This window comes from Marmota monax, unplaced genomic scaffold, assembly GCF_021218885.2.
Source record: "Marmota monax isolate L192 unplaced genomic scaffold, Marmota_monax_Labrador192_F-V1.1 WCK01_AAM20220418_F8-fsc00006, whole genome shotgun sequence".
In the NCBI taxonomy this organism is placed as follows: Eukaryota; Metazoa; Chordata; class Mammalia; order Rodentia; family Sciuridae; genus Marmota; species Marmota monax.
In genome coordinates this window covers 13,281,591-13,308,114 of record NW_026693712.1, presented here as the reverse complement: position 1 = coordinate 13,308,114, position 26,524 = coordinate 13,281,591, and the positions used below count along the sequence as shown (strand labels likewise).

The 26,524-nt window shown below is 40.2% G+C and overlaps 1 protein-coding gene across 2 annotated transcripts in view; it reads right to left on the bottom strand.

Annotated features, from left to right (window-relative positions):
* Positions 1-283: 283 nt before the first annotated feature.
* Grxcr2 (glutaredoxin and cysteine rich domain containing 2) overlaps positions 284-26,524 on the bottom strand; it is a 58,499-nt gene continuing 32,258 nt past the window's right edge. The window contains exons 1-3 of one of the 2 annotated variants that reach the window (XM_046460229.2): positions 13,118-13,567; positions 7,306-7,533; positions 284-1,676 (exon numbers count right to left, since the gene is read on the bottom strand). In XM_046460229.2, the coding sequence (XP_046316185.1) occupies positions 1,494-1,676; positions 7,306-7,533; positions 13,118-13,453 (747 nt within the window). In that variant the 5' untranslated portion in view covers positions 13,454-13,567 and the 3' untranslated portion in view covers positions 284-1,493. Of the gene's footprint in view, positions 1,677-7,305; positions 7,534-13,117; positions 13,568-26,524 lie in introns of those variants that run through there. The other variant, XM_046460230.2, reaches the window with a different exon arrangement.

The window sequence follows — 26,524 nt, the reverse complement described above, 5'->3', positions numbered from 1 at the left end:
CAACACCAAAGGGCTGGTGCCTCTGGGCAACAGCATACATCAAGGACCTAGCAGGACTGTCATGCAGGCATGTGAGGCCCCAACAGTATTTGTGGTCAAATGTTAAACCAGAATACCATATAAAAGTCTCTGAACACCACTTCTTTCCCTGGTGTTCTGAAAAGGCAGAGGAGTCGACAGCTATGAGAAAACATACAAAGAGGCAGGAGGTAGTTAAGTATGGAAGCAAAGGAAGCTAGTGAGCAGTAGTAAGAAAGGGCAAGCAAATAATATGACTGCAAAAAAAGTTTTCATGCGTTTTATTAGAAGTATTTATGTTGCCCCCAAAGCATTCCATTGCTGAAGTATTTTAATAGCTGGATATTAGAGATTAACAAACAAATCTTGAAAAATGATTAAGTTATGAAATCAAAATCATCATAGAAAAGTAATGGGTCTCAAATAGATAAGAGATTTTACAGTGTTATTCTCAAGGGACATGGGGAATGGATGTTAGGGCTACAAAAATTTATTAACAAAAGTGTCTTTCTAATTTACTAACAAACCTTAGGAGAAAATAATCCACAGTATGTGCATCTGTGGACAGTAGAAATATAACTGCCTAAAATCATCCTTACAAAGTTTTTCTCCTAGAAGTTTTCCAACAGATATCTACAAAATATCTGTCATCTTTTATGTAGACATTGTGGCTACATATTAAACTTAAAATAGATCTGTTTATTTGGTAACCATTCAGGAGCTGGAAAAAGTCCTATTACACACATACTGGAGCACCAAATTTATCATAAATAGCTTCGACTTGGCTTATAACTTCAGTGGTTAGAGGCACTCAAAATGTCCCATCTCAGCTTGACCTGAGAAGTAGTCCTGCTCACTGCCTGCATGGGTGCTACCTAAGCAAAGCCCCCAGGGGAGACTTTGGAAGGACAAGCCTCCTCAGCTTGCCTATCTCGGGATGAACATCCTGTTTTGTGGTGGCCTGCTGGAGTGTTCAGTGTTGGCTCTCCCTTTCTTCTGCTTAATTAGAAATTCAATTTGACCAATGACAATTTCAGATGTATTATAAGCAACAGGAATTCAGTTCATCAGAAAGCTGCCTTTTGAGTCCATGCTTACCACATAATTTTGCAAAATACCTCCCAACCAGAAAATAATTTCAACCTGCTGCCTGAAGTGTACATTTATTTGTTCACTGGTGCAAGGTGAAAACTGAGCTAAATCAAGTGAGATACGTGCACACATTCCTGAAAGGATAATTTTAGAACAGGTTTCAAAGCTGACTCTGATTCAAAAATGCCCCTGCTACTTAGACCCACATGGAGATGCTCCCAGCCTCACAAAATGTCACTGAATAATTGAGTTTTGCTAACGGTGGAAGTGATTACAGCTGCAGTGGCTTCCTTGCTGGGAGAGGCAGGAGGAGGAGGAGGGGACAGTTTATTAGAAATAACTTTAGGGAGAGTACAATAAAAGCTGACATGCAAAAGCCACAGCTATTGATTGCAAATCTGGCAAGGCTGCAGGCCATTCTCATTGCAGGCAGGGCACCTCAGGGCCCGGTAGGACTCCTTAAATCTGTTGGCCAGCATCGAGAACTTGCTGCCATGGCACAGAGAGCAGGTGGCACTGCCAGAACCTCGGCAGTGAAAACAGTTGTCCTCGGGAAGTTCCCCTTCCTGCAAGAGACAGGCCAGGGTTTAGTTATAGCAGCAAGTTCAAGTTTATTATTCACATGCAGGTCTTGGCAAAGGCTGGGACAAAATTAGAGAAAAATACTTCCCCCAAATGCTAGTGATGGCCGGAACACAGGATAACAGCAGTTTTATCAGAGAGGATTTATCTGGTGAACATGGGTTAAGACAGCATCCTCTACCACCACAACTGGCATTCGGAGACTTCACGTTCTTCATCATGCCTGTGAGCATCTGACGTGTTATTTCTGTAAGCTCCATAAGGGCAAAGACTTTATTTTTCTCACTGCCAAATACTAACAGTGAACCCCTGTGGCATGTCTGGTTGGTGCCAGGTACAGTTCTAAGAGCTTTCTATGTATCAGTCCATGTAACTCTTATGACATCCCAGTGAGATAATATGAGTGTTTCAGATAGAAACATGAGATACTGAGAAGTTAATTGGCAATGGTCACACACACAATTGGGAAGAAGAGGAGGCAGGTTTTGATCCCAGGGGACTGATCACCAAAGTTCCAGCTGCTAGTGACTATGTATATAGACTTCACTGTAGTCTAATAGTAGATGACCCAAGAAAGATCATTTTGTGTGACGGAGAGACTGAGTGGACAAATGAATAAATGAATCAGTGTTACCAGCCTTCAAAGCTTAGCTATCATTTCTTGGCATATTTTATTCCTCTTTGAGAACTGTGTAAGGCCTGGTGACTAAGAGCTCTGTGCTCAGGAGTCAATAGACTGAGGCTATTGCGTGATAGCAGCTGTACAACTTGGACAGTTCCCTTCATTTTTCTAATCTGTTTCTCTATCTGTGAAATGGGAATGGGAATGTCTGAGTAGCTGGGATACCAAATTAGAGAATATGTATAAATGCAATATTCTCTGGCATTCCATAGATTCCCCATAAAAGTCCATTTCCTCCTAAGTCCTGCCAATAAGTCTCCAGTCCTTGACTTTGACTCTAAAGAAAATATACCGGGGTGATTATCTTGCTCTTCCCCTAAGACATCTCAAGGAAACCTGCAATTTCACACTCCTTATAAACTGTGAATCTCCCAAGAAATAAGGGGTGATACCAGACTGATACCAAGTGAATCCAATAATATGTCCTGCCCATTTCACCTTCAAACATTTTCTCAAATCCATCCCTTTTTCATCATCCCAGAACTACAGCACCCAGCCCAGATGCCTACCCACTCTGGTCTGAATTCATATGGACCTGCCTCTGCTCCCTCTGGTAAGGACATTCTCCCCAGCAAAGCCCGTCTCATTAAGTTTGCTATAGTCATGATCCTCACCCACCCACACCTCCAGAGGAGGAGCCCTGCCCACTGTCGTCTGCACTGCCCCTGGCTGCAGGTCTCCTGCTCTGCTGAGTACACCTGCTAGCCAGTCAACAAGCACCCTGGGACAGCACCTTCTTACCACCACTTCAAGGGCAGTGTCCATCCCACTGTTGTTCACATATTGGTGCCAAATAAACAAACACAACAACAATCTGAAGAACACTTCCTGTTCTTAAACTCTAGGAACACGACAGCTCCACCCACCCGACACAGCTTCCTTTATAACCTGAAAATAAAAATCATTTCTGAAAAGAGAGACAGAAGTTTTGAAAGTACTTTCATCATGTTGCAATGTGCCTAGGAAGATGTTAAATTTTATTTACTCTAGATTTAGGGAAGGAAGAGGTTACCCAACCCATTATGTTTGTGTACTCTTGTTAATATTTGATTGACATGCTAAGCGAAATAAGCCAATCCCAAAAAACCAAAGGCCAAATGTTCTTTTGGGTATGCAGATGCTACCTCACAATAGGCAGCAGAGGGGATGGGGGGATGTGGGGGGAAGAGTGGGGAGATGGGGATGAGAAATTCCTCAGAATGAATCGGACATAACTTTCCTACGGTCACATATGAATACACGACCAGTGTAACTCCACATTATGAACAACCTTGAGAATGGGAAGTCATACTCCATTGTATGTATGATATGTCAAAATACATTCTACTGTCATGTTTAACTAACAAGAACAAACAAAAAATTTAAAAAACAAAAAACTTGTTGCCATATTTTAATATATGAACAATGAAGAAGTTCCTTTTCTTCCTTTAAAGTATTCAAAATAAATATATTTACATATATATCTATAGAAAGAGAGAGAGAGAGAGAGAGAGAGATTTGGTACTGGAAATTGAGCACAGGTCTTCATGCATGCTAGGCAAATGTTCTATCACTGATCTACAAACCCAGCCCTGTTTGTTTGTTTGTTTGTTTGTTTGTTTTTGAGGCTGGCCTTGAACTTGCAATCCTCCTGCCTCAGCATCCTGAGTCTCTGGGATTATAGGCTTGTACCACAGGAACCTGCTCTGTTTAGTCACTCAACTAATTCAAAAAGTATTTAATGAGCCTATATGTCATATGATACATATGAAATACATGCCTCTTTCTTCTTTTCTTAATATTTTTAAAAATTCTTCTCAGGAAATATTTAGCAGCAAGATATAGAGCATGGCTGCACAGCATGGTTTAGGTTCTAGACTCTAGCAGAACCACTCAGCCTACCTTCACTCAAAAGCTAGGTAGCCTTGATGATGGCATCCAGCACCAGCCAGAGCCTGCACGGCAAGGTGGATGTGATCCTAACATTGGCAGAGAGATGTGCCTAGCCTAGACTTGACTATTGGCTTTAATTATCTCTGGCAAGTTACTTAACCTCTCTGAGCCTCAGTTTCCCCAGCTGCAGACAGACTATTGCCACTCAGGCTCCTGTAAGAATGAAAGGGACTGATGCATGAGGAGCACTGGGCATGATACCTGGCAACTGTGAGCCCTGAATAAATAGCAGCTGGTATTATTATTGTTACAATTATCATCATCATCAACATCACTATTATTATCTCAAAGGTGAGATCACATAAAGCATAACGAAACTCAGACGATGTATATTCTAAAATCCACTGAGCACAAAGCCAGATTTTTCCCTTGTACATTTAACTGTGTCTCGATTCAGTTATTCTTCTCCTTTTCTTTGATAGTTGATGTAGAGGTTCCAGCGAGGCCTGGCTTTCAGCCTTGCCCTGCTCTTTCATCAGGCTCTCACTGCGTCCTGGTTCCATATAACAGAACAAAGAGTCTCGTGGTCAGAAGGGGTTTCTTGATGTTCTTTGACCCTCTCTTTTAGAAGAAAACTTGTCTGGGCATTTATTGCATGAGGGATTGGGCAAACAAATAGCAATTTAAAGCAGAGTTTAAAGGACAGACAAGTGAAGTATAACCTTTCACGGCAACCGTCTGCCTGCACAGCTCTGCCCTAGTTTACAGCACTACAGCTAAGAAACACGCATCCCTCCAAATTGAATTTAAAGGTAATTGTCATATCAGGCCTGCTGTTGCTTTCCCATTTAGGCCTGCAATGTGACCTGCATTTTACCATTTCTAGCCCTCTTCCCCACCACCCCCCCAAAAAAGAAAGTGCTCCTAAAGGAGGCAATATGGTAGGAGAAACAGTAAAATTAAAAATTTTTTTTTAATTCAGAAAGTAGAGCTTCAGATTACAACTTTCAGTCGTCTGCCTGCTGCAGTTCTTAGTAGTTCTGCGCAGAAGACAAGAAAAGGCAATGACAGAGTATTCCTCACCAGCTTGTACATTGGTTTTAAATCCCAATATTCTTTCAACAAACATTTAATTAATATTTACTGAGCACGTACTATATGTCAGTCATTACTTTTTTGACACTCAAACCTCTATGTTGCACCCAACATAAACATGCCTCTACCATCATGGAAGCCAAATCAAAAGCCAAGAACAAAAGTTAACCAGATTAGCACTCACAAAAAAAATTGCACTATGAAGAGGAGTGAAGAGTCCCCCGACAGATCCATGTTGGAGGGATTTATCTTCATGAAAGCCTAAGAATATCCCTCTCAGGGGATGATGTTTCCTCCCTGATCTCAGGGGCTGCAGGCAAGGTGGCAGAGAACCTGAGGAACATTCTAGGCAGAGGGGGTTTGCCTCTGGTAGGAAAGAACCAAGAACATATGAGGGATGGTTCCATGAGCAGTGTGTCAGGGTGGAGAGCATGAGAAGAGAGGTGTGAGGAACAGGGCTGGAGAGGTCAGCAGGCCATTCAGAGCTTTCTAGAATGAGAAAGGTGTCTTGGTTTTATACCAAGCAATGAGAGGATACCAAAAGCTTAGACAGGTAGTAAGTTTATGAAGTGGGTGACAGAATCAGATTTTCATTTCAAAAATCCATTATTAAAGGTGAGATCAGGTTGGAAAGAGACCTGAGTAGATGCCAACAGAACCTTGGGAGTCTTTCTCTGGAGACTGGGTAGCTGGGGCTCTGGGGAAGGGGAGGGAGATGAGAAAGCAGGAGAGAAGAAAGTGGACGCTGGAGGAGTCGTGGAAAGGTGGGTGGACTCGCAAGGTGAGAGAACTGAAGGGACAGGGGGTCTTTGGCACCTTGGCTGTCACTTTGAGGCCAGTTCCCACTTTCTTACTCTCATCACCTAAACCCTCCCAGAGTGGGATATTCATCACTCAGCTTCCCTCACCAACTCATGGGAGGTGACAGGGAGTTCCACAAAATGCTTTAAATGGAATCTAAGAACAAATTTTCATTTTCCTGCTACCCAAGATCACACTGTGGATTAAAGGACACTTTCCTCCTCCCCTCATCTGAGCTTGTCTGATCAGTGGTGGCCCACGCACAGGGCTGTGGAGGGAAAACGTTGCAACTGCTTTTTATATTATATCTGCTTTTTATCTAAAAATAGGCCAAGAAATTAAGCTTTAATAATGTTCTTAAAGACATTTTTATACTAATATTTTTGTTCGTTTGAGACAGGGTCTGGCTAAGTTGCTGAGGGTGGCCTTGAATTTGTGATCCTCCTGCTTTAGCCTCCTGATTAGCTGGGATTACAGACGTGCATCACACCCAGCTTCTAATTTTTAATAAACCGGTTAGCACTGGTGCTCTCACTAGGTCAGGCCATCCCTGGACAAGTGTGGTACCCAAGAGACCCTGGAGTAGGTGTGACTTTCAGTGTTGTTGACAGTAGTGTCTCAGCTGTCAATTGTATTCATTTTCAACATAATGCTTTTTATTGCAGTTTAGTTGGGCCTGGGATCATGGATTTACAAATATTATTGCTTAGCATTAACTAAACTAGTCTGCAAAATAGACTCCTGGCTTTATGCAATGTCTTTAAGGAGACTGAATCGAGGATAATAGCGGTATGAGAAGCACAAATGAACCCAGGAAAAGAGGAAAGAGCTGACTTCTCCTGAGCTTTTAAAACTAGCTGTTCATAAGCCACATTGCACAGTGAAACCAAAAAATACATAATCATATCTCAAAAGAAGTATGCCCCAAAAATTTTAAATTATGAATATTTGAAATATGGATTTATATATGTTCTTTGTTCTATGATTATTGCTAATAACATACCATTAAAATATAACAAATACTAAAGTGTCTTCACATCTTTAATATTTAGATATTTTGGGTATTCGTATTCAAAAGTTTTGACTTAAACAGTGAATAATCAAAATGATTTGGACAGCTGTAGGGTCAGCCCCGAGTGGGACAATCTGGCCCTCTGACGCACCTGCATGTACTGATCATGGGGAAATGTGCTCTCCGTCTCTGACAAAGGCCCATCATTCTGGTCTCTATCTCCATAGGTTTCTTCTTTGCTCATCAGAGACTCTTCCTCAGCCACTTCTTCTTTCTGGAGAATTTTCCTCATGAAATCCCTCTTGTCCATTGGGGTTCGGATGATTTTCAGGTTATTTGTGTAGATGATTATCTTTCCAAAATCTATAATAGGTGGAGGCTAGAGAAATGGAGAAGAAACATGAAACTTTCACCACCAATCACCAAATACAGGTTTGCAGAAGCTGTCCAACACCCCAGGAAGTAGGAGAGAAGGAATTTCCAACATTCAAAGATTGTGAACACATCAGACCAGAGTTATAGTTCATTCCATGGCTTGTTTACCTTCTCTGAAAGCTATGAAAACCAACCTCTTCCTTCTTGTTGATGGTAACTCTCAAAGCTAAACTACTCAGAGTGTCAGACTCTGGAGAGCAAGGTCTAGAGCTTCGGAACACCACAAAAATCAATGCAGAGCTGGGCACAGTGGGTGCTTAATAAACACAACTTAACACTTTTTTTATTCATGTAAATATAGCTCTACTTTTTTCAATACATAGGCAATATCAGCAGATACCATTTATTGAGCACTATTGTGTGCCAGATGTCATGCTAGGCAATTTACCAATTACCTTACCCCTCTGCAAACATCCCTATGAGGAAGTTTCCACATTTTACAGATGAGGAGACTGTGTCTCAGTGGGGTTAAGTATCTTTCCAAGGTGGCAGTTACTCAGGTTCTCTGCCTGGGATTCAAACCCAAGTCTGTCCTCCTACAGCCCACATTCTTAACACCTGCCCCGCACTATTGACAAGAATTCCACTTTCCTAATTGAGGATTGATGTAGCTACTCAGTTGTAAACTGTTTTTTGATAATCCATATAACATGAAAATATTTTACATCAATAAATATGCTTCTAGAGCATCATTATCAATAGCTCATGTTCACTTGCATGGGTTTAGCTTATGTTAGTTAATAGTTTGCTCAGGAACTCATTTGGGCAATACCATAATGCAGTAAAGAAGCCTGGAGGATAAGGGTGTTGCTTGGGAGTAGAGCACTTTCCTAGCACACGTAAGACTCTGGGTTCAATCTCCAGCATAGGAGGAGGAGGAAAAAGAGGAAGAGGAGAAGAGCAGTAAGTTGTCCGGGGAATAACTGTCGAGGAATTCCTTGATCTATCCAAAGTTAGGACAGCTTGAAGGCAAACAGCATGGAATCCCAATTCTCTGGTCCACCTATTGTGAGGTACAGGGGAGTTGGGTACTATGTCTCAGAACTCCGGTTTACTCATTTGCAAGTGGGCTGACATGCAGCTGGGAGGCACCACCACAGACAAGTTAGTTACTAAAATACAGAAATCCCTTCACACTGGATGGTAAACAGGTATTTTCCTGAGACTCCTGAATGCCCTCCCATTATCCAGCTTCCCTTCAGGAGCCTTGAACATCCCAAAACCCAGTGGGTAAAGAGTTCATTCTTAGAACCTCAAATCCTGGGACCCTGCCCAATTCTGCTGCCTTCCATGCTGGTTGGGTATGTCCCTGTTGTTAAATATTTTTATTCTGATCCCTGAAACTAATGATATTAACTTCTGCAGATGGGAGGTGGTATAGAAAATATAAAATAGGTTTTTCAAAAGCTGGAGGAACTATGCTAATGGTGGGCTTTGTTGTTTTTGCTGTTATTGGGAACTGTTCTTCAGTAGCGCATGCACACTCATGCTACATACCTTAATGCCTTCATGAAATATTTCCCCTGCTTACAAAACTACATAAATCAAATCTACTTAGATGCTACAGTCGAGCAGTCCCCTAATTAAAACCTTCATGTATTCAGCCAAAACCCTACTTGAGCCAGACTTCAGTGTTCAAGTTCCCTTTTTTGAAGCAGTGTGGAGTTTTGTGAAGCTCCCTATCTGGCCCTTTTTCTCTCCCTCTGGTCGAGGGATCATGTAGCAGCTTCCTTTTCCTGTCGTCTTATGCACAATGGACTCCTATTTCACACTCCGGACTATCAGTTTCCGACCATCAGAAGATAAGGACGGAGGAGCTTTGGAAGGTTCCATTTCTACTCCCAGTGATAGCCAAAGAGGCTCAGTTACGAGGAGCCTTTTCACATCTCGAGTTGTCTTCTTTTCATTTCCTTTTTGGAAGGCAAAACTCTGAATATGTGAAGAGCATCAGGGATCATCTGCTCCAACCCCAGCCTCTAAGCTGCATAGTCAGTATTTTTTAATATACTCCAAAGATGGAAGATCCCAAATCACCTTGAAGGTGTGGTTAAGTTTCTGTCATGCTGATAGCCACATTCTTCCCTGTGTCTAAGGAAACTCCCTGGTGAAACCGAAATTCTCATTATCTGGTTACACCCAGTTGCCCCTGAGGAGCAGCCACTTTTGTATGAGAGGGTCAGGATGGGGTCAGAAATTTATCGCTTCCTTCCATAGCCCAGGATGGCCACCTGGTGGGTAAACATTTTTAAAATACTCCAGTGTCTGTGACAACATGCCTAGAGATTGATATTCAGGTATTACTAAATCTTTCCATTGCTGTTTTTAAATGCAGAAATGCCTTATTGGGTAGTAATAATGTGATAGGCTTTGTAGGCAAATCTGATTCAAATTTTATCCAAATATTGTTTGACAACCGTGTGAGACATGCAAGCTTTTAATCCTTCTGAACTTCTGTTTTCTCAATTTGTAAAACTCTCCTAGAAATATCACGAAGATGAAATTATACAGTACGTGTGAAATGAGTTTCAGTAACTGTTACTTCCCTTCTTTTCTGCTTCCACATTTTTGTGAACCTCAGTTTTAATTCCTTAAAATATTTAGATTAGTTTACAGCCGCTTTCTCCACCCATCACATAAAATAAAAAAGAATCAACATTTCTTTGATAAGAACCTGCTTTTTATTGCAATGGTGAGTAATATTTTCTAAAGAGATACAAGGTGCAGGCATAATGCTAAGTGCTTCCTGTGTGTTCTCTTCATTAATCACAATAACTGCTCTGTAAGCAGGTACTCACTTCTACTGCCCTCGTGTCATGGATGACATTGAAGATCAGCAAAGTTAAGTAGAGTGACAAGCTCACACTCCAAATGGGTACAAATGGACATCAAGCCCAGGTCTGAATGACATCAAAAGTCCTTGCTTTCAGCGGGGTGCAGTGCCACATACCTGTAATCCCAGCAGCTAGAGAGGCTGAGGCAGGAGGATTTTAAGTTCAAAGCCGGCCTCAGCAACTCAGTGAGACCTTGTCTCAAAATAAGAAATAAAAAAAGGGCTGGGGATGCAGCTCAGTGGCTAAATTCCCTGGGTTTAACCCCTGGTATTAAAAAAAAAAAAAAAACTTGTTTTATTTGCATTATTAGTATTATTGTTATTGTGATATAATATATATATAACATAATATTTTCCATTTTAACCATTTCTAAGTGTCTCAGAGTTCAGTGGCATTAGCACATTCACATTATTGTACAGCTATCACCACCATCTATCTGTCTGCAGAACTTTTTCTTCTTTCCAAACTGAAACTCTGAATTCATTAAACACTAACTCTTTCTCTTCTACCTCCAGCACCTGGCAACCACCATTCTTCTTTATATCTCTATGAATTTGACAATTCCCGGTTTCTCTCGTAAGTGGAACCATACAGTATTTGTCTCTCTGTGACTGACTCCCTCACTTAGCTTAATGTCTTTAAGACTCATCCATGTTGTGGTGTGTCAAATTTTCCTATGTTTTAAAGGTGGAATAGTATGGCCTTGTTGTGTATGTACTATTCATCAGTTTATTCATTCATCAGCCAATAGACATTTAGGTTGTTTCCACCTTTAGCAGCTGTGAATTGCTATGAACTTTGGGGTACAAATGTCTGTTCAAACTCAGAAAACTTTTCTTTGAATCATTGCTCTTAACGACTACCCAATGTGGTCTCCTAGCCAGTAGTTACTAGAGGTTATTTTACAATTGATTTGCCATTGAAAAATCATGACATTCCAGTTCTTGTCTCCTTCTTTTGCATGAATACCACATGGACAAACTTTCTCAGTGGGAGATGCTACACAAACCCATCATGGCCCCTCCAACCCAGAACCTGGCTAAGATTGGGATGTGGCATTTGATCAGGAAACAAAGAATAGAAAGATAATGAACCCAAACAGGAATCCTCTAGAGTACTGTTTTAACCAGCTGAGCTGTGTGGCCATGAAGACTCACTTACCAGGTATTGTAAATCCACGTCAAATCACAGATTTACAGAAATGCCAAATTTGGCATATGACTTATAAAGCAGCCCAAAATTGTCTACCATGGCCTTGTATGAGGTTTGTATAAAGTATGGCTTTTTAAATTCTAAACCTGCAAATATAGCTTAAGATAAATACTGAGTCCTTAGTAATAAGTACACAATAAATGGTAGCTGTCATTATTGTTGGTGTTGATGTTGGTATTGTCATTGTTGTTATGTAATCATCTTGTTCTTAAAAAGGAAGATGCCATAAGGCAAAAAGCATGAGAAATTAGAAGATCTGGATTCTTATTCTGACTCTGTGCCAAGGGACCCTGTAATACCTAGCGGATCCCTCATCAACTTGGCACTTAGCTTTTCTCACCTGCACAGTGGGAATGACCTTAACATTCTCTCCAAGATTATGGCAAAGATCCAATGCGACAGAGACAGAGATAATATGTGATAGCACTTAACAATGTATATGTTACTCTACTAACATAAATATTGAAAAGAAGCCTGGTAATCTTTGGTAATTGTGGACATTCCTATAATTATACTGTATCAATTACAGCAAGTTCAATACATTTGTCTACAGTAGATGTAGTGTCTATTCCCTTAGGAAATGAACAATAAAAAATGATTAGGAAGTAATTATCTGAATTTCACACTTTAGAGATGATAACATACCCTGGTGTGTCATTTATTAATAACCTAGACACACTGTATAATTATTTTTAATGATGAAAAGAAAAAAAAGGCATCCATGGTCCCACTGGCACAAGCATGTACACATCTTCTACAAACTTTGGCATCTGCAAGTATTTTCCAGATTCTTCTAGCTTAAAAGAAAATCACGTATGGGCTCTTGATTATACATGGTACTAGAGAAGATAATTGAAATTCACAGATAAAATGCATGCTTCAGTTGAACTATTAGCTCAAACGTCTCCCCAGGTCACATCTCTGGTTGATTTGCTTTTCACCATCTCTTCCCAGGATTCCAGCTAACCAGAGTCCATGCTAATGAGCAATGGAAAGGCAAAAATAATAAACGACAAACACTTACAAAGCAGGCAGTAGGAAGGTGACAGCAGGAAAACAAGACTTGGATAAACCGCAGCTGAGAAATCGGCTGTAGTAAAATGGGCACCTTCAAACACTCAGCTCTTTCGGGAAACAAAACGACCCACTGCTGCATAATTTTCTAAAATGGCAGTCTGGCAACCTGAAAACCACTGCACCTCTATTTAATTTACACACCGAGAAAACTCAGCCAAAGACCCTATTACAAGGTATTACCCTGGATGGAATTTGAATGCTATTTATGCTCATTGCACTTTCCAATGAGTAGTCAACAAGCATGTTATTTTTGTCCCAGAAATATTATTCTAATAACAGCTTGGTGCATCTATGGCTCTGGATGGTAGCTGGTGAGAGCAAGAAACAAATCTGAAGCATTTAGGTGTTTCTCTAGACACGCTGCAGGAAGCCCTACCCTTAAAGCTTATAACCACGCACAATACCAACCTTATGGTCATTCGCCTTGTAATCATTGAACAGAGGCTGGCTGCCTGCCAAAGTGTAGGCATCGCCCTCTCTGAATACACTGATCCTCTGAGCAGTCAGCTTAGGGAAGTACAGCGAAGGTTTGGGGGCTTCCCCAGACCCATAAACACCATCCATTGGCTCAAGGGACTCCTGGAGAAAACTGTGAGGGTATTCTTCCTTTGGCGACTCTAATTCCTGCCCATCCTCAAAGACCTGCTTCAACACTCGACCACTGTAAGAGGAGGAGATTTTAAATCGTACTTTCCGGGGTTTGCCATCACTCTTCTGATTCAGCTTCTTCTCGGGGTCCTCCATTAGCAGAAAGTTCACCCTGTGGTTTTCAGGCTTCCGGGCAGCCAGTGAAACTTGGGCTCTAAGGAAAAGGCATTTTATTTTCTCTCCTCCTGCATATGATTAATTCAGGTTGGTGCTAGTGTATACTCAGTTTACAGCAACTGACACCCACACATGAAATATTGATGGACCCTCATGAAAAGACAGGGGACCGTGGGCTTATAGAATGGATGGAATATAAGACAAGACTGGCTCCCCTCCTAATTCAAAGCTCATCCATAACTTCACTCAACCCTGGCTTGTCTTAACCTGAGGATGAATACGTTTATTAGACTAAACAAGCACCAATTCAATAAGGATCAGACATTTAATCAATTAGCGATTGTCTTGTTGTTGTTACCAACAACTACAATCCAGTGAACACTTAATAAGTGTGTGTGTGGGGGGGGAGGTTGTCACATGCATTATCTTGCTTCATGCTCACAATAACCCTACAAAGAATTGTCTCTTTTCCACAGGGAAAAGGGAAGCTTTGAGCTATTTCCTCATTTTCTACTTCTACTACAGCTAAGTACGTGACAGACTAGGCAATCAAACTCAGACCCGACTCCAAAACCGTGAGCGGTACACCAGGCCAAAAGTTTTCAAACTGTGTCTTGTGGGGACCTGGATACAATGGAGTGTCTTGTTGGCTGTTGCTTAGAATAGGAGGAGGTCAAGGGTCCTATAATCAGGGTCTTCCACTCCATGTTAACCAAAGAAGCTCCACTTTCTAGGTATTTTATACATTAAGTCTCATTTGCAAGCACAGAACTAGTCTCCTCTGACTGTTGGACCCAGTAAATGCCCAACACTGTGAGGGGGTCCATGGGATGAATGTCAGAGAAACACGAGCTGTGGGTCCTGAGAACAGTCCTACAATCCAGTTTAGGAAACAGACCTAACACATGTGAAATAACAACCTCAAGCTTAAGGGTGCAAACTGTCCTGTGCTGAACCCCACAACAGTTGTTCTGGGAAGGAAGTGGTCTCTCAGGAGATAAGGATGGAAGAAGGCTTGTAAAGGAAAGTAGGCTCAGGTTGGATCTAAAAGGACGGGTTGGCTCTGAAGAGCTGAATGGTGGAGTAAAATCATTCTCCCTATGTTTGCTGACAGCCTCAATTAGTTGCCCAAAATGACTTCTCTCCAACTTCCTGGAAATTCCGTCCCCACTGCCATCTTCCATCTACCCCAATACCCTGGCCCTAAATGAAAGCTTCATGTCCCCGGTTTTCAAAATTGTGGTTGCTTCTAAAGACATCCTGTATCCATGTCCAATTCTATTCCCCACATTGTTGTGAAAGTTGTTTCCCAAAAATCTAGTCTGCATGTATCAGTTCCCCCTTAAAATTCTTACCAAGTGATCACAGTGTAACAAGTTCTAATTCTTTCATGTGACAAAGTTCCTCAGAATGCAGCCTCATCTTCCTTCCTCTCCAGCCTCATCCTCAGCATTTTTCCAAGTGCTTCCTGGAATTGGATTCCAGGCCCACCAACAAACTCACCCATTTCATAGACCCTTCAGGTTTCTGCCTCTCACCCAGTACCTTGTTTACTGATTCGTGGATAAAATTTCTGCTCCTCTTTCAAGTCACACCCTGAATGTCTCTGTTTCTGGGAAGCCTTTCCACTACCCCAGGGAGTGCCACAGAATTGTGGGCCTACCACATTAAGGCACTTCTACCTTTCCCTTGTCAATCTTGTGTTTCCTCCCATAAGACCATGAACATCTTAGAGTGAGAACATCTATATCATCTCTCTATTCCCAGTGTTCAGCAAAGTGCCCAGTACATACCAGAACTCACTTAACAATTGTAGAATGAATCAATTCAGGTGAGAGAAGTCAAATAAATAATACTTTTGGAACAAGAATTGGGCATGTTGGTTGAGAATAATGAAAATGTATAATCAGAAGGTTGTTAAGAAAAACATCTACCTTTCTGCTAAGGACAGGTAGTATCACAGTTATAAAGTGCCTGCATGATCAAGGAATAGGTCAGGTAGAAAAAAAAAAAAACTAGAGAAACAACATTTTTTAAAAAAGAAGAAAGCAAGCAAGCTATGTTCTTCCTGACACAGAAGACATGCTCCTCTAGGTCCCCACTGATGTGGAGCTGGCCCAGATATGCCATGAATGGATTACATTAGGCCCAGATTTTGATCGCTCAGCCTTGAGGGCAGCCAGGTGGGGCCCAGGACTACATCGACCCAATACATTTGCCCAGTGTATATCACAACATCATTATTGTCTGTGTGTGCCTTGCCATGAAAAAGAGTAGGCATTCCCCCATGAGAAAAATATTTTTTTCCTTCTGCCTCAGGGAACAGTTATTAAAAAATGAGCAATAATCTGTCTTTATCTAGAGGAGCTAGGGAACTGACTTCTATAACTAACTGTCAAATAAACATGTCCAATTGTCCCCAAAATGAACACCCTTGGCAAAGGTAGCCTTCCAGAAGAGTGGACTCAACCAGAACAAAACATGCAGATGAGTTTTCCTAGTAACATTTGTTCAGCACTTTCTTCACGCCCCTTCCCATATTCACAGATTTTCAGTGAGCCGAACCAGTCATGGGAAGTTTGGAAATAACCATGCTTGCTTGATAATTTTTAGATGGTAGTGTTTTCAGAATAGTCACAGTTCATACACTTCCAGAAGGAGGCTAAATTGATAAATTGAAAGCAATTTTGGCAGTATTATCGAAAGCCTTAGAAATGTTCATATCCTTGAGTCTTTCAAAGAAAGAAAATAACTGCCTGTATCAGAAGAAATCATGTCAAGATGCTAATATCAGTTGCCTCTGGGCGGAGGATGCTGGATGCTTTTTTTTCATTCCCAGTTTTATTATATTTTACTCATCATGATAAGCTCATCTTACTTTGATAATCAGGAGGAAAATACATTTTAAAAATCCATTAGTTTTAACCCAATAATTTCTCCTAAGGAAATAGTTTTAAAAGGATAAAAATATTTATCTAAAAAAAAGATAGTCTCCATAATATTATTTATACTGGGAAAAAAACTTGAAAACAACTTAAAGGTCCAACAGTAAGAATTCCATAACATAAAAGACTATGTAGCCCTTTTAAAATGATTTACAAAAAGTTTAAAATAATATGTTTATGGTACAAATGAAGTAGCAAAATTATAACAGAATTTTATATTCTATAATATAGAATTCACTATATAAAGCTGTATAGGAAGGAACTAAATGCATTAGAACACAGTAAAATTTTTAATGGTTTTTCTCTGAAAAGGAAAATGGGGTGATCTTTATTTTCTTCTTTTCATACATATTTGTATTTTTTAAAAATTTTCCGTAATAAGCAAGTACTATTTTATATTATAAATGCTTATCATTATATCCCATTGGCTAGAGAAAATTAAATCCACAACATTCTGCCATTTCTCTCTGGCTGAATTTGAATTAGTGTCTGACCAGGACAATCTTCATAGTGAAAGGGGACTCCAGTTGCAGTCACATGGGAACAAAATGCAAATCAGAATAAACCCACCTGTGAGGTATTCTGGACAAAGGTCTTCAACATTTTTCTAATCAAGTCTTATTTTCAGTTTACAGGAATGATAAGGAATAAAGGAATGAGTTAAATGACCCAAGAGGAAAAACTCAGACAAAGTTATTCTGAGGGACATCTACAAGACACTGGTCTCACCAAAAAGTCAATATATTAGGAAAAACAGAAGTAAGAGAAACACACTAGATTTGAAGTGTATAAAGAGATAAAAATCAAATCTAATATGTGAACTTTGATTGCTTCCTAGAAAAATTTGACTCTAGAGTTGATATCACATGGAATTAGAGAATTATTATTAATTCACATAGTCAAGATAATGTTATGTAATTATATAAGACAATGTCTTTTCTGTAGGAGATACATGCTTAAATATTTAAGGTGACATGTCATGATGCCTGGAATTTAATGTGAAAATGTTTATCCTCTCAATATGTGTAGATGTATATTTAAATTCATGTATATATAGACATATCAAAATGGAGAAATGTTTGCATTCTTGATGATTAATTATTATATTATTACTCCAATATTTTTGCATGTTTGAAATGTTTCTAATAAAAATTGGGTTTTCTTCTAAAAATATTCACCCAGATACCTAGGTTTGCTTCCATGCATTTTGATTTAGACCATAGTGTGCTCTGAATCTTTTTAGGAGTAGTATTTTTTTATCCTATCCTGTCTGATGTCATTTACTAGGCTTTATTTTTATGTGTATTTTGGGTTTTGGGAGATTATATTAGATATGTGTCTTGATGAGAGAAATGTACAATTATTGCAAATTGAGTATGAACATCATCCTTTAGCGATCTTTCCATCATCTATCATTTCTAATCAGAGTGGGGCTTATAAATTAAACATATCCTTTTAATCTGCTCATACATTACCACACAGTGTGTTCATATGTGTGTGTCTGTGTGCTTATTTAAACTCCAGTTCCACATCCCCCTTTGAAATACTGTTAAGACAGAAGGATATTACAGTTATTGATCATTTATAGAGGTTTGAAAGGGTTCATGGGACTTTATAAAATTCATGACAAACAAAATCCAGGTTTATTATCTGTCCTACTCCACCACCACCTAAAATACAAAGTCCCAAGGTAATGCTTTAAGAGACTGTCATATCTCACCATCATGTTTTAAAAATTTTTCCAAGGTTGTGTAGGCTCCCTCAGGAATGAATTTGTCATTATGGATGGAGGTGTCATGGGACAGAGTTTAGTGGTTTGTCTCACTTGTCCCCATCCACATGGCACAACAATCAGAGGAACATTCCAGCCAAAATATGGGGTCAAGGGAATCTGATTAGAGGGAAGATGTGATCCACAGAGCTAATAATTATTTTCTGAAAAAAAAAAAACTAATAAAATAAGTCGGATCAATGTTGAGGAGTAAAAACATGTTAAACTGATTGCTTTACTGCAAGACTTCTCAGAATGTTTAATATACTAATACACTTTGTCAACATTGCTGAGGGGGATACATTATTTCTAAACCACGGTTCCCACAAAACTCTTTTTATTTTTGGAATTTGATTTCCTGGGGTCAATATTCTGAGGAAAATAGGCTGGGAGATTCTGTTCTCAAAGGCTTCCTGGCTTAAAAATTCTCTCCACTTTCCACCTGCACCCCTCTGTAATAAAAAGGAGCTACTGCTTATTGGGCATTTACTGTCTATAAAGGAGATATTTTGCAGACAGGGCTTTTGGAAACTCAAGCTCAAAGAGGTTAAGTTACCTGCATGGGGCCCCATAGCCATGACATGTCAGTCATTATTCTAGTCCAGGGTTGACCCCAAAGCTCAAGCTTTTTGCTATTGGCACCTTTATCTCACATCATAAAATTAACCACTTGGGAAAAGAATGACAGTTCCTTAAAAAAGGGAGATGACTTATTTCAACTAGTCTCATCGTATTCTGAATCCCATAATAGACCTGATCTGAAACCAGATCAGTGAGGATGAAGCTTCACTACCTGTGTGGTTGGTTCTCTAAACTCTGCCTCAGGTAATAGCCCTCGGTTTGCTTTGAAATACAGCCACCTGCATTATCTGTAAATCTCCAGAATGCAGGGATAGGCCATCTTCTTCATACCTTGATGTGTCTTTTCCTCATTGCCTCTGAGCTGAGCTGGCACGGAGTCTCGGTATCGCAGGCCAAACCCCAATCAGACTATAAAGGGAAGGTTCTCAAGGGAGCCGGCAGAGGGAGAATGTAGTAGGAAAATATCAGCCCTGCCAGGAACCACAAGCCAAAATCTGGGACTTTATTAAAAAATAATAACCGCTTGGGATTATTCTACCACTCAAAGACCCTGTCCCTGGGGTCCTTGGTTTGCCTGCTAGAGAGTAAGGGACTCATTTTTCTCACTCCTCCCTTGGTTCTAACTTACTATGCATTCCTGTCTATAGAAAGCAAGCAGGGATCTCAGGCTGAAAAGGGTCCTGAGTTTTCTGTATTCCAGCACTCTCCAATAGAAACATTGTATAAGCCATACATGCATTTTTTAATTTTCCAGAAGTATCATTTAAAAAGTAAAAAGAAAGAGATAAAATTAGTTTTAATAATATTTACTTAATCCAGTATAGCCCTAATTTTATCATTTCAACATGTAATCCAACATAAGTATTTGTTAGATATTCTTTTTTCCTGTCAAACCTAAACTCCTGTATATATTTTATATTTATAGAGCATCTTAATTAGTTCACTAAATTTTCAGTTAAAAATGTTTGATCCCTATTCAGACTTCATAAAATATATAGTTGACAAACTAAATTCATGGATCCAAGATGCTGCATTGAGCATCAATGTTTAAATTTATATGTAAACTAAATTAAGTTAAAATTTTAGGTCTATAGTGGAACCAGCTACATTTCAAGGCCAGTAGGCACACAGGATTTGGAGCTACCCTTTTAGACAGCTTGTAGCTACTGTATTAGACAGAAATTCTTAACGAGGCCAGTAGTGCCCCCTAGAGGGCATTATGGAAATTCGTAAAAACATTTTATTTTTAGAGTTGCACTCACAAAGAACACCACAGACATTTAGCAGGTGGGAAACCAGGGACGCTAGACAACCTGCAGTGTGAAGGAAAAGCCTACATAGCAAAAATTTGTCCCACACTTCAGACTCCCGCAGATAAAACACCTGTTGATAAAATTAGCTCAGCCTAGAACCTGTTTGTTTTTCTATTGTTTTTCTTGTTGGAAGTAGGGAACTTAGCTTTGATACACATTTGGAGAAACTGAAAATGCATACAAATTAAAGGAAGCTTATACTTTGTTTTGTTCAGAGTTCTACCAAGAGTTTTCCCACCATTTCGAAAATTCTTTCACTGATTTAAATACCACAAGTACAACAGACTGCATCTGCAGCTGTCGCATTCAGAGGTCCTGGACATAGGCATAGCATCTGACTATTTCCTGACTCTTCTAGGGAAATTCCACCTAAGCATTTGCTGGTAAAATATGTAATATTTTATTGTCAATGACCTTTTCTGTTTCTTTTTATGTTAGATCGAAGTCATTGTACTGTTTCTTTGAAGTTATGTTTGTAGGTAACTCTAATCCATTCATTTCATTCCATAATAGTAAAGGGGCTTTGGGAAATAATGTGTTCCAGAAAGCAAGGCCCATGAAGATTCTGCCACCTGCAGGAAAGAGAAGGAACTGAGGCTGCATAACAGAACACCCCAGGACAGGGCATAGCCGGGTGATTACTACTGGGTACCCACAGTGTCCAAAACACTAGAAGATAGGGCTACAGCAGGGGCCCAACAAGCACAGCCCTTCTCCCAAGGAGCTCACTGTGGAGTGTGAACAAGAGCAATGTGGGCAAGAACAATCTGTTGGTCAGATAAACTCCTAATCTATTTCAAACCTCTCTGCTAATAATTTGCCCAGGTTACTTGATCCAGGAAAATGTAACAAGAATGCTAAAGTTTCTGGACATAAATTTAAATTTTTTTCAAAGTTTATGTCAATGTAGGAAGTGTACATAAAAACATAGGAGTAAACCATGAATTTGCTCTTTAGTAAATAAATTAAAAAACAAGAGACACAAATAAAAGAACAAAACAGAAGCCTTCCTTCACCCTTCCCAGAACATAACTATTACTATAAATCTAGACTATATCCTTCCCAGCATATATCCTTATGCCCCATCCTGCTCACCAATTAAATTGTGCATTATAAAATCAAAAGACAGCTAACATTTTGGGTACTTGAGAGTCAGGTGTTAAATGATTGGCAAGCATTGTCACCTTTTACCATAATCACTATGAAGTAAATGTTAAAATTGTGTCCATTATATAGATAAGAATTTGAAATAAAAAAAAGAATATGGAGGGGTCAAGTGCATCCCCAAGATTACAGAGACATAAGTGGTAGAGCTTGAATTAGAACCTGGATAATATAGCTCTGGAGTCCACATCCTAAACCAGCTGCAGAGTGCAGCTTTTAAATATTAATAAACTCCTATGTGTCGTCATGATGTTTTCCCTTGGGACAAATAAGCATTTTTGACTAAATACTTTCAATTCTGTTTATAGCAAGGATTATGCCTAACCCCCAAGACCTCCTAAAAGGCAGTGCAAGGCAATGCAAAGGACTAGGTTTTAGGAACAGCTCCTTCTGGCTGTGTGATCTTGGGTAAATTGTTTACATCTCTGAATCACAAAGAAGTGGATTAGGACCCTGAGAACATGAAACACAGCAGGGACAGTTTTCTATGGACATTTGTGAGTATAAAAACCTCTTAAAGAGGTTAGATCCAGGGCTGGAGCTGTGGCTCAGTGATAGAGCACTCATCTTGAATGTGTGAGGCACTGAGTTTGATCCTCAGCACCACATAAAGGATATTGAATATATTATTCAACGTACATGTATGAATATGGCCTAATGAATTCCACCATTATGTGTAATTATAAGGCACCAATATTTTTTTAAAAAGATGTTAGACACAAGTGTCCTGTTGGTGACTGAATATTGGCAGTACGGTTCAGAGTTTCCGCTAAAGAAATCCAGTTCATTCCCTTCACCCTTTGAGGTACCCCCTTCAGTTTCCTCTTGAGTTCTATTCCTTCCCTACTTTTTCAGAGAGTCAGAACCTACTCCCTAAGGTGCTAAGCAACTCAGTGAGACCCTGTCTGTATCAGAGTTGCCACTGAAGTCACCAAAATATTTCAGGGCTGTGGAAAAAAGATTGATTCAGAGTCAAAAAATAAGAGCTCTAATTCCAACTTAATCTGTAAGAATTGTTATGTGGCTGAAACAAGCCTCCAGCCCATTTTGGGTCTCTGTTTCCTCTTCTCTAAAAATCATGCATTTTGCACATTTGGGGGGTAGTTCATACCAGAGATTGAATTCGGGGCACTGGACCACTGAACCACATCCTCAGCCCTATTTTGTGTTTTATTTAGAGACAGGGTCTCACTGAGTTGCTGAGCACCTGGCTTTTGCTGAGGCTCGCTTTGAACTCATGATCCTCCCTCCTCAGCCTCCCAAGCTGCTGGGATTACAGGCATGCGCCATCACACCTGTCATGTATTTTGAATCTCTCTAAATTCTGTCTCAGGATGAACATGCCACAATTCTATTTCTGGCAGTGAATGGGAAGGAAGAGAATGATGGACACAATGGAAAAAATCTATCCTCCTACCAATATTCATTTATTTGTCAGAGGCCACAGTAAATTGTCTTTCTCTGGAGTAAGCACACAACTGTTGCTCATGCAGCAAAAGCCATTTTTTTTTTTTTTTTTTTTTTGCCTGAGAAAACAAAATGTTCTGGGAAATTTCACAAAAATTGCTTTCAAACTGTCTAAAGAGCCACAGATTCACACCAAGTAGGCATTACATGAAGCCTGAGGACCCACGCATTGTCTGTAAGTACTTTCCATGAAAATTTCACAACACTCAGACATACTCTGGACTGCTTGGTTTAGCAATCTATGTGACAGGCTGAGGCCAAAGCAGGAACTTGACTGGAGATGTTAGATCTGAGTAACCCCAGACCCAGGAATTTGAACTGTGTGAGTATGTCTCTCCCCAGAGGTGTCCTAGGGCAGAAAACATAGCTCTGGGACAAATACATCACTCACACCAATACCCATCTATCCATCCTAGGCTGGACATTAGAAGTGTGCTTGTATACACACACACACACACACACACACACACACCATCTCTGAGGACCATCATCACTGAGGAAACATGGTGAAGTACAGTCACAATACTCAGGTTCTGGCCAGACAACTTGGCATGACATCAGGCTTGGAAATGATCTATTTCAGGCCTAAATTTTATTATCTGTGATCTTGAACTTGTTAGCCTCTGACAATCAGATTCCTTGGTATTATGAACATCTTCCTAAGCCACTGAGGAGACAGGCTGGCCTGTGGTGGTTTATACCAGGATCTGGAGCTTTAATTTCCACCTGTCCCACACATGTCCCCATACCTCTTCTTGGAAGAGCTTTTCCTCTGCTACATGTGGTCCTGGCGAGAGACAGAAGACCCTGCTGCCTGGGCCACATCGATTGGTGCAAGGTTGGGCAGAGCAGATTGAAGTCTTGCCTTATGTTTCTGTTATCTATTGTGCAGTGTCCAGTTGGTCTAAAATTTAATGATATCCTCTGTTTTCTCTCATGCTTCTGTAGCTGGGGTTTCAGCCATCCAGAGGCTGGGCAGGGACAGAACATCCAGGATGCTCATTCACATGCTGTTTGTACTTGTGGCACTGGAGGACTCAGCTGGGGCGGTGGATGGGAGCACAGTTCCTCTCCTCGTAGCTTGGGCTTCTCAGAGTATGACAGCTGGGTCCCAAGACGGAGCATTCCAAGCAGACAAGTCCCAATGTGCCTGCAATTTACCAAGCTCTGCTCACACTGTGCTTGATGAAGCCCTATGGGCCAAAGCAAGTCACACTTCCAAGCTCAGGGTCCCACTACACAGGAGGGAACTATACAGAAGAGTCAATACCAACAAGAAAGGTCCTTTGGAGGCCACCAATAATTTCTTTTTTGTGTGATTAACCTAGTTTGAGTCACTATCACTTGTCACCAAAACATCGATGACTAACAGAGTCAGTATCAGATCTGAATCCAATTCTTATTTTTGCCATTTATTAGCTGTGCAGCCAAAAAAAGTCACCTGACTTATCAGAGATTCAGGTTTTTTTCAATCTTAAAATAGAGACAATACCCAGTCAGCATACCATTATGAAAAATAAATAACATGAAAGGCTTGAGAACATTTTTTGAATTCAAATGTACTATACAAATAAACATGTCACAGTGATGATAAAGGAGAAACTAGAGGGCTGGGGCTGTAGCTCAGTGGTAGAGCACTTACCTGGCACGTGTGAGGCACTGGGTTTGATCCTCAGCACCACATAAAAATAAATTAATAAACAAAGATATTGTGTCCATCTACAACATATATATATATATATATATATATATATATATATATGAAACTAGAAGTTTAAGTCAGTTTGTTTTCATTCATTACACACACATTCAACAGATATCTACCCTATATATAACATCTTATATATTCCTGCTATATAAGAGCTGTATAAGGCCTCAAAGAATTTGAAGTCCAATACAGGAAATAGATATGTGCATATATGATACTAACACAAGGACCCCTCAAAAGAGAAATAAGTAAAGTATTATGGATAGAGATGAAAGAAATAAATCATTCTGAATTGCATGAGGGCAGAGAATAAGGACATCTTCAAAAAATGTGGCACTTATCCCCAGCTATAAAGAATGTGTTTATATACATAGAAAAGGCAAAACACCTCAGAAGAGCAGTCACTAAATGGGCAATGGCTAGGAAGCATATAGGAAGTCCTTGGTAAGAATTATGTGTGAGCTGGGTGTGGTGGTGCATGCCTATAATCCCAGCAGCTCCAGAGGCTGAGGTAGGAGGATTATGAGTTCAAAGCCAGCCTCAGCAAAAGCAAGGTGCTAAGCAACTCAGTGAGAGCATGTCTCTAAATAAAATACAAAATAGGGCTAGGGATGTTGCTCAGCAATAGAGTGCCCCTGAGTTCAATCCCTGGTACTCCCCACCCCCCCAAAAAAAGGAAAGAGAAATTATGTGTAAATGGATAAATAAATGGACAAATGACAATCCAGGAATAGCACACAGTCCTGTATTTCTTTTTATTATTATTATTATTATTATTATTATTATTATTATTATTATTAGTTGTTCAAAACATTACAAAGCTCTTGACATATCATATTTCATACATTTGATTCAAGTGGATTATGAACTCCCATTTTTACCCCAACAGTCCTGTATTTCTGAGCAAATAGAATATGGGAGGGCATGTGAGAGAGAGGACTGAAAGAACAGATTGGCCATGCTATGATGCGTCTTAAATGGTATACCAAAGACTTGGGCATTTATTTTAATGAGGAGCCACTGAGGACTAGGAAACAAGACCAGAACCATGTTTTGCAATGATGGCTCTGGTGCTAATGTGGGATGAGCCTGATAATGGCACTATTCTTTCCCTCCGTCCCTGTCAGTGTAGGGAGTGGTAGGTGGGCCCGACTCTCCTACTCTCTCACTCTACTCCAGGGTGGTCAGATGATTCTACTTGGCCAATGGGAGCAACTTGTGCCGCTGGATCACAGGGTCAGGCACTTGACTTGAGCCAGATCAGAGAGACAGCCTCCTAGGACTTTAGGGAGAGCATTAGAAAAAAAGTGTTGGGCTGGGGTTGTGGCTCAGAGGTAGAGCACTTGCCTAGCATGTGTGAGGCACTGGGTTCGATTCTCAGCACTACATGTGAATAAATGAATAAAATAAAGGTCCATCAACAACTAAAAAAAATATTAAAAAAAAAAAAAACAGAAATGCTTCCCCCCACCTTACACACTGATATTGCCAGTCTGGAATTACGTCAACCTGAACCTGAAGTTGATGGTGACAATAAAAACCAGCCTGAGAACAAAGCTAAGGGGAAAGGAAATGGAGACTATAGACAAAAGGAGTCAGCAATTAATGGCTTTATTTGTGTTCCCGGAAAGAGACACCCCAAAAGCAACCCCCCCCATTTCCAGTAGCACTGGAAGGGATCCAATCACAATCCTTTTGCACTTGAATGGGTTTTTTGACTTTTTGTAATGGAATGATTTTTGGGTGAGTATAGTCAGGCACAGTGCTAATTTCTTAACAGTCATTTGTTGGTCTAACGAATGTGTTGAAGTGCCTGCTAACTTCCAGATACTCTTCCAGGAACTGAAAATACAGTGAAAAAACAGACCCAAATGCCTGCTCTCATGGCGCTTATATTCTAGTGGACAGCAGTCAGGAGGGGAATAAACAACATCATAAAAATCTGTAGTGTGTCAGATGACCGTCTGTTCTGGGAGAAGAAAACGAGGCAGTGGAGGGAGTGGAAGAACAGGCTGGCAGTCAGATTGCTCTTTGACCTAAAGTGCTCAGGGACTTGTCATTGCTGAGGGCTCAGCCTTGATGGGAAGAACGGCTTTCCAG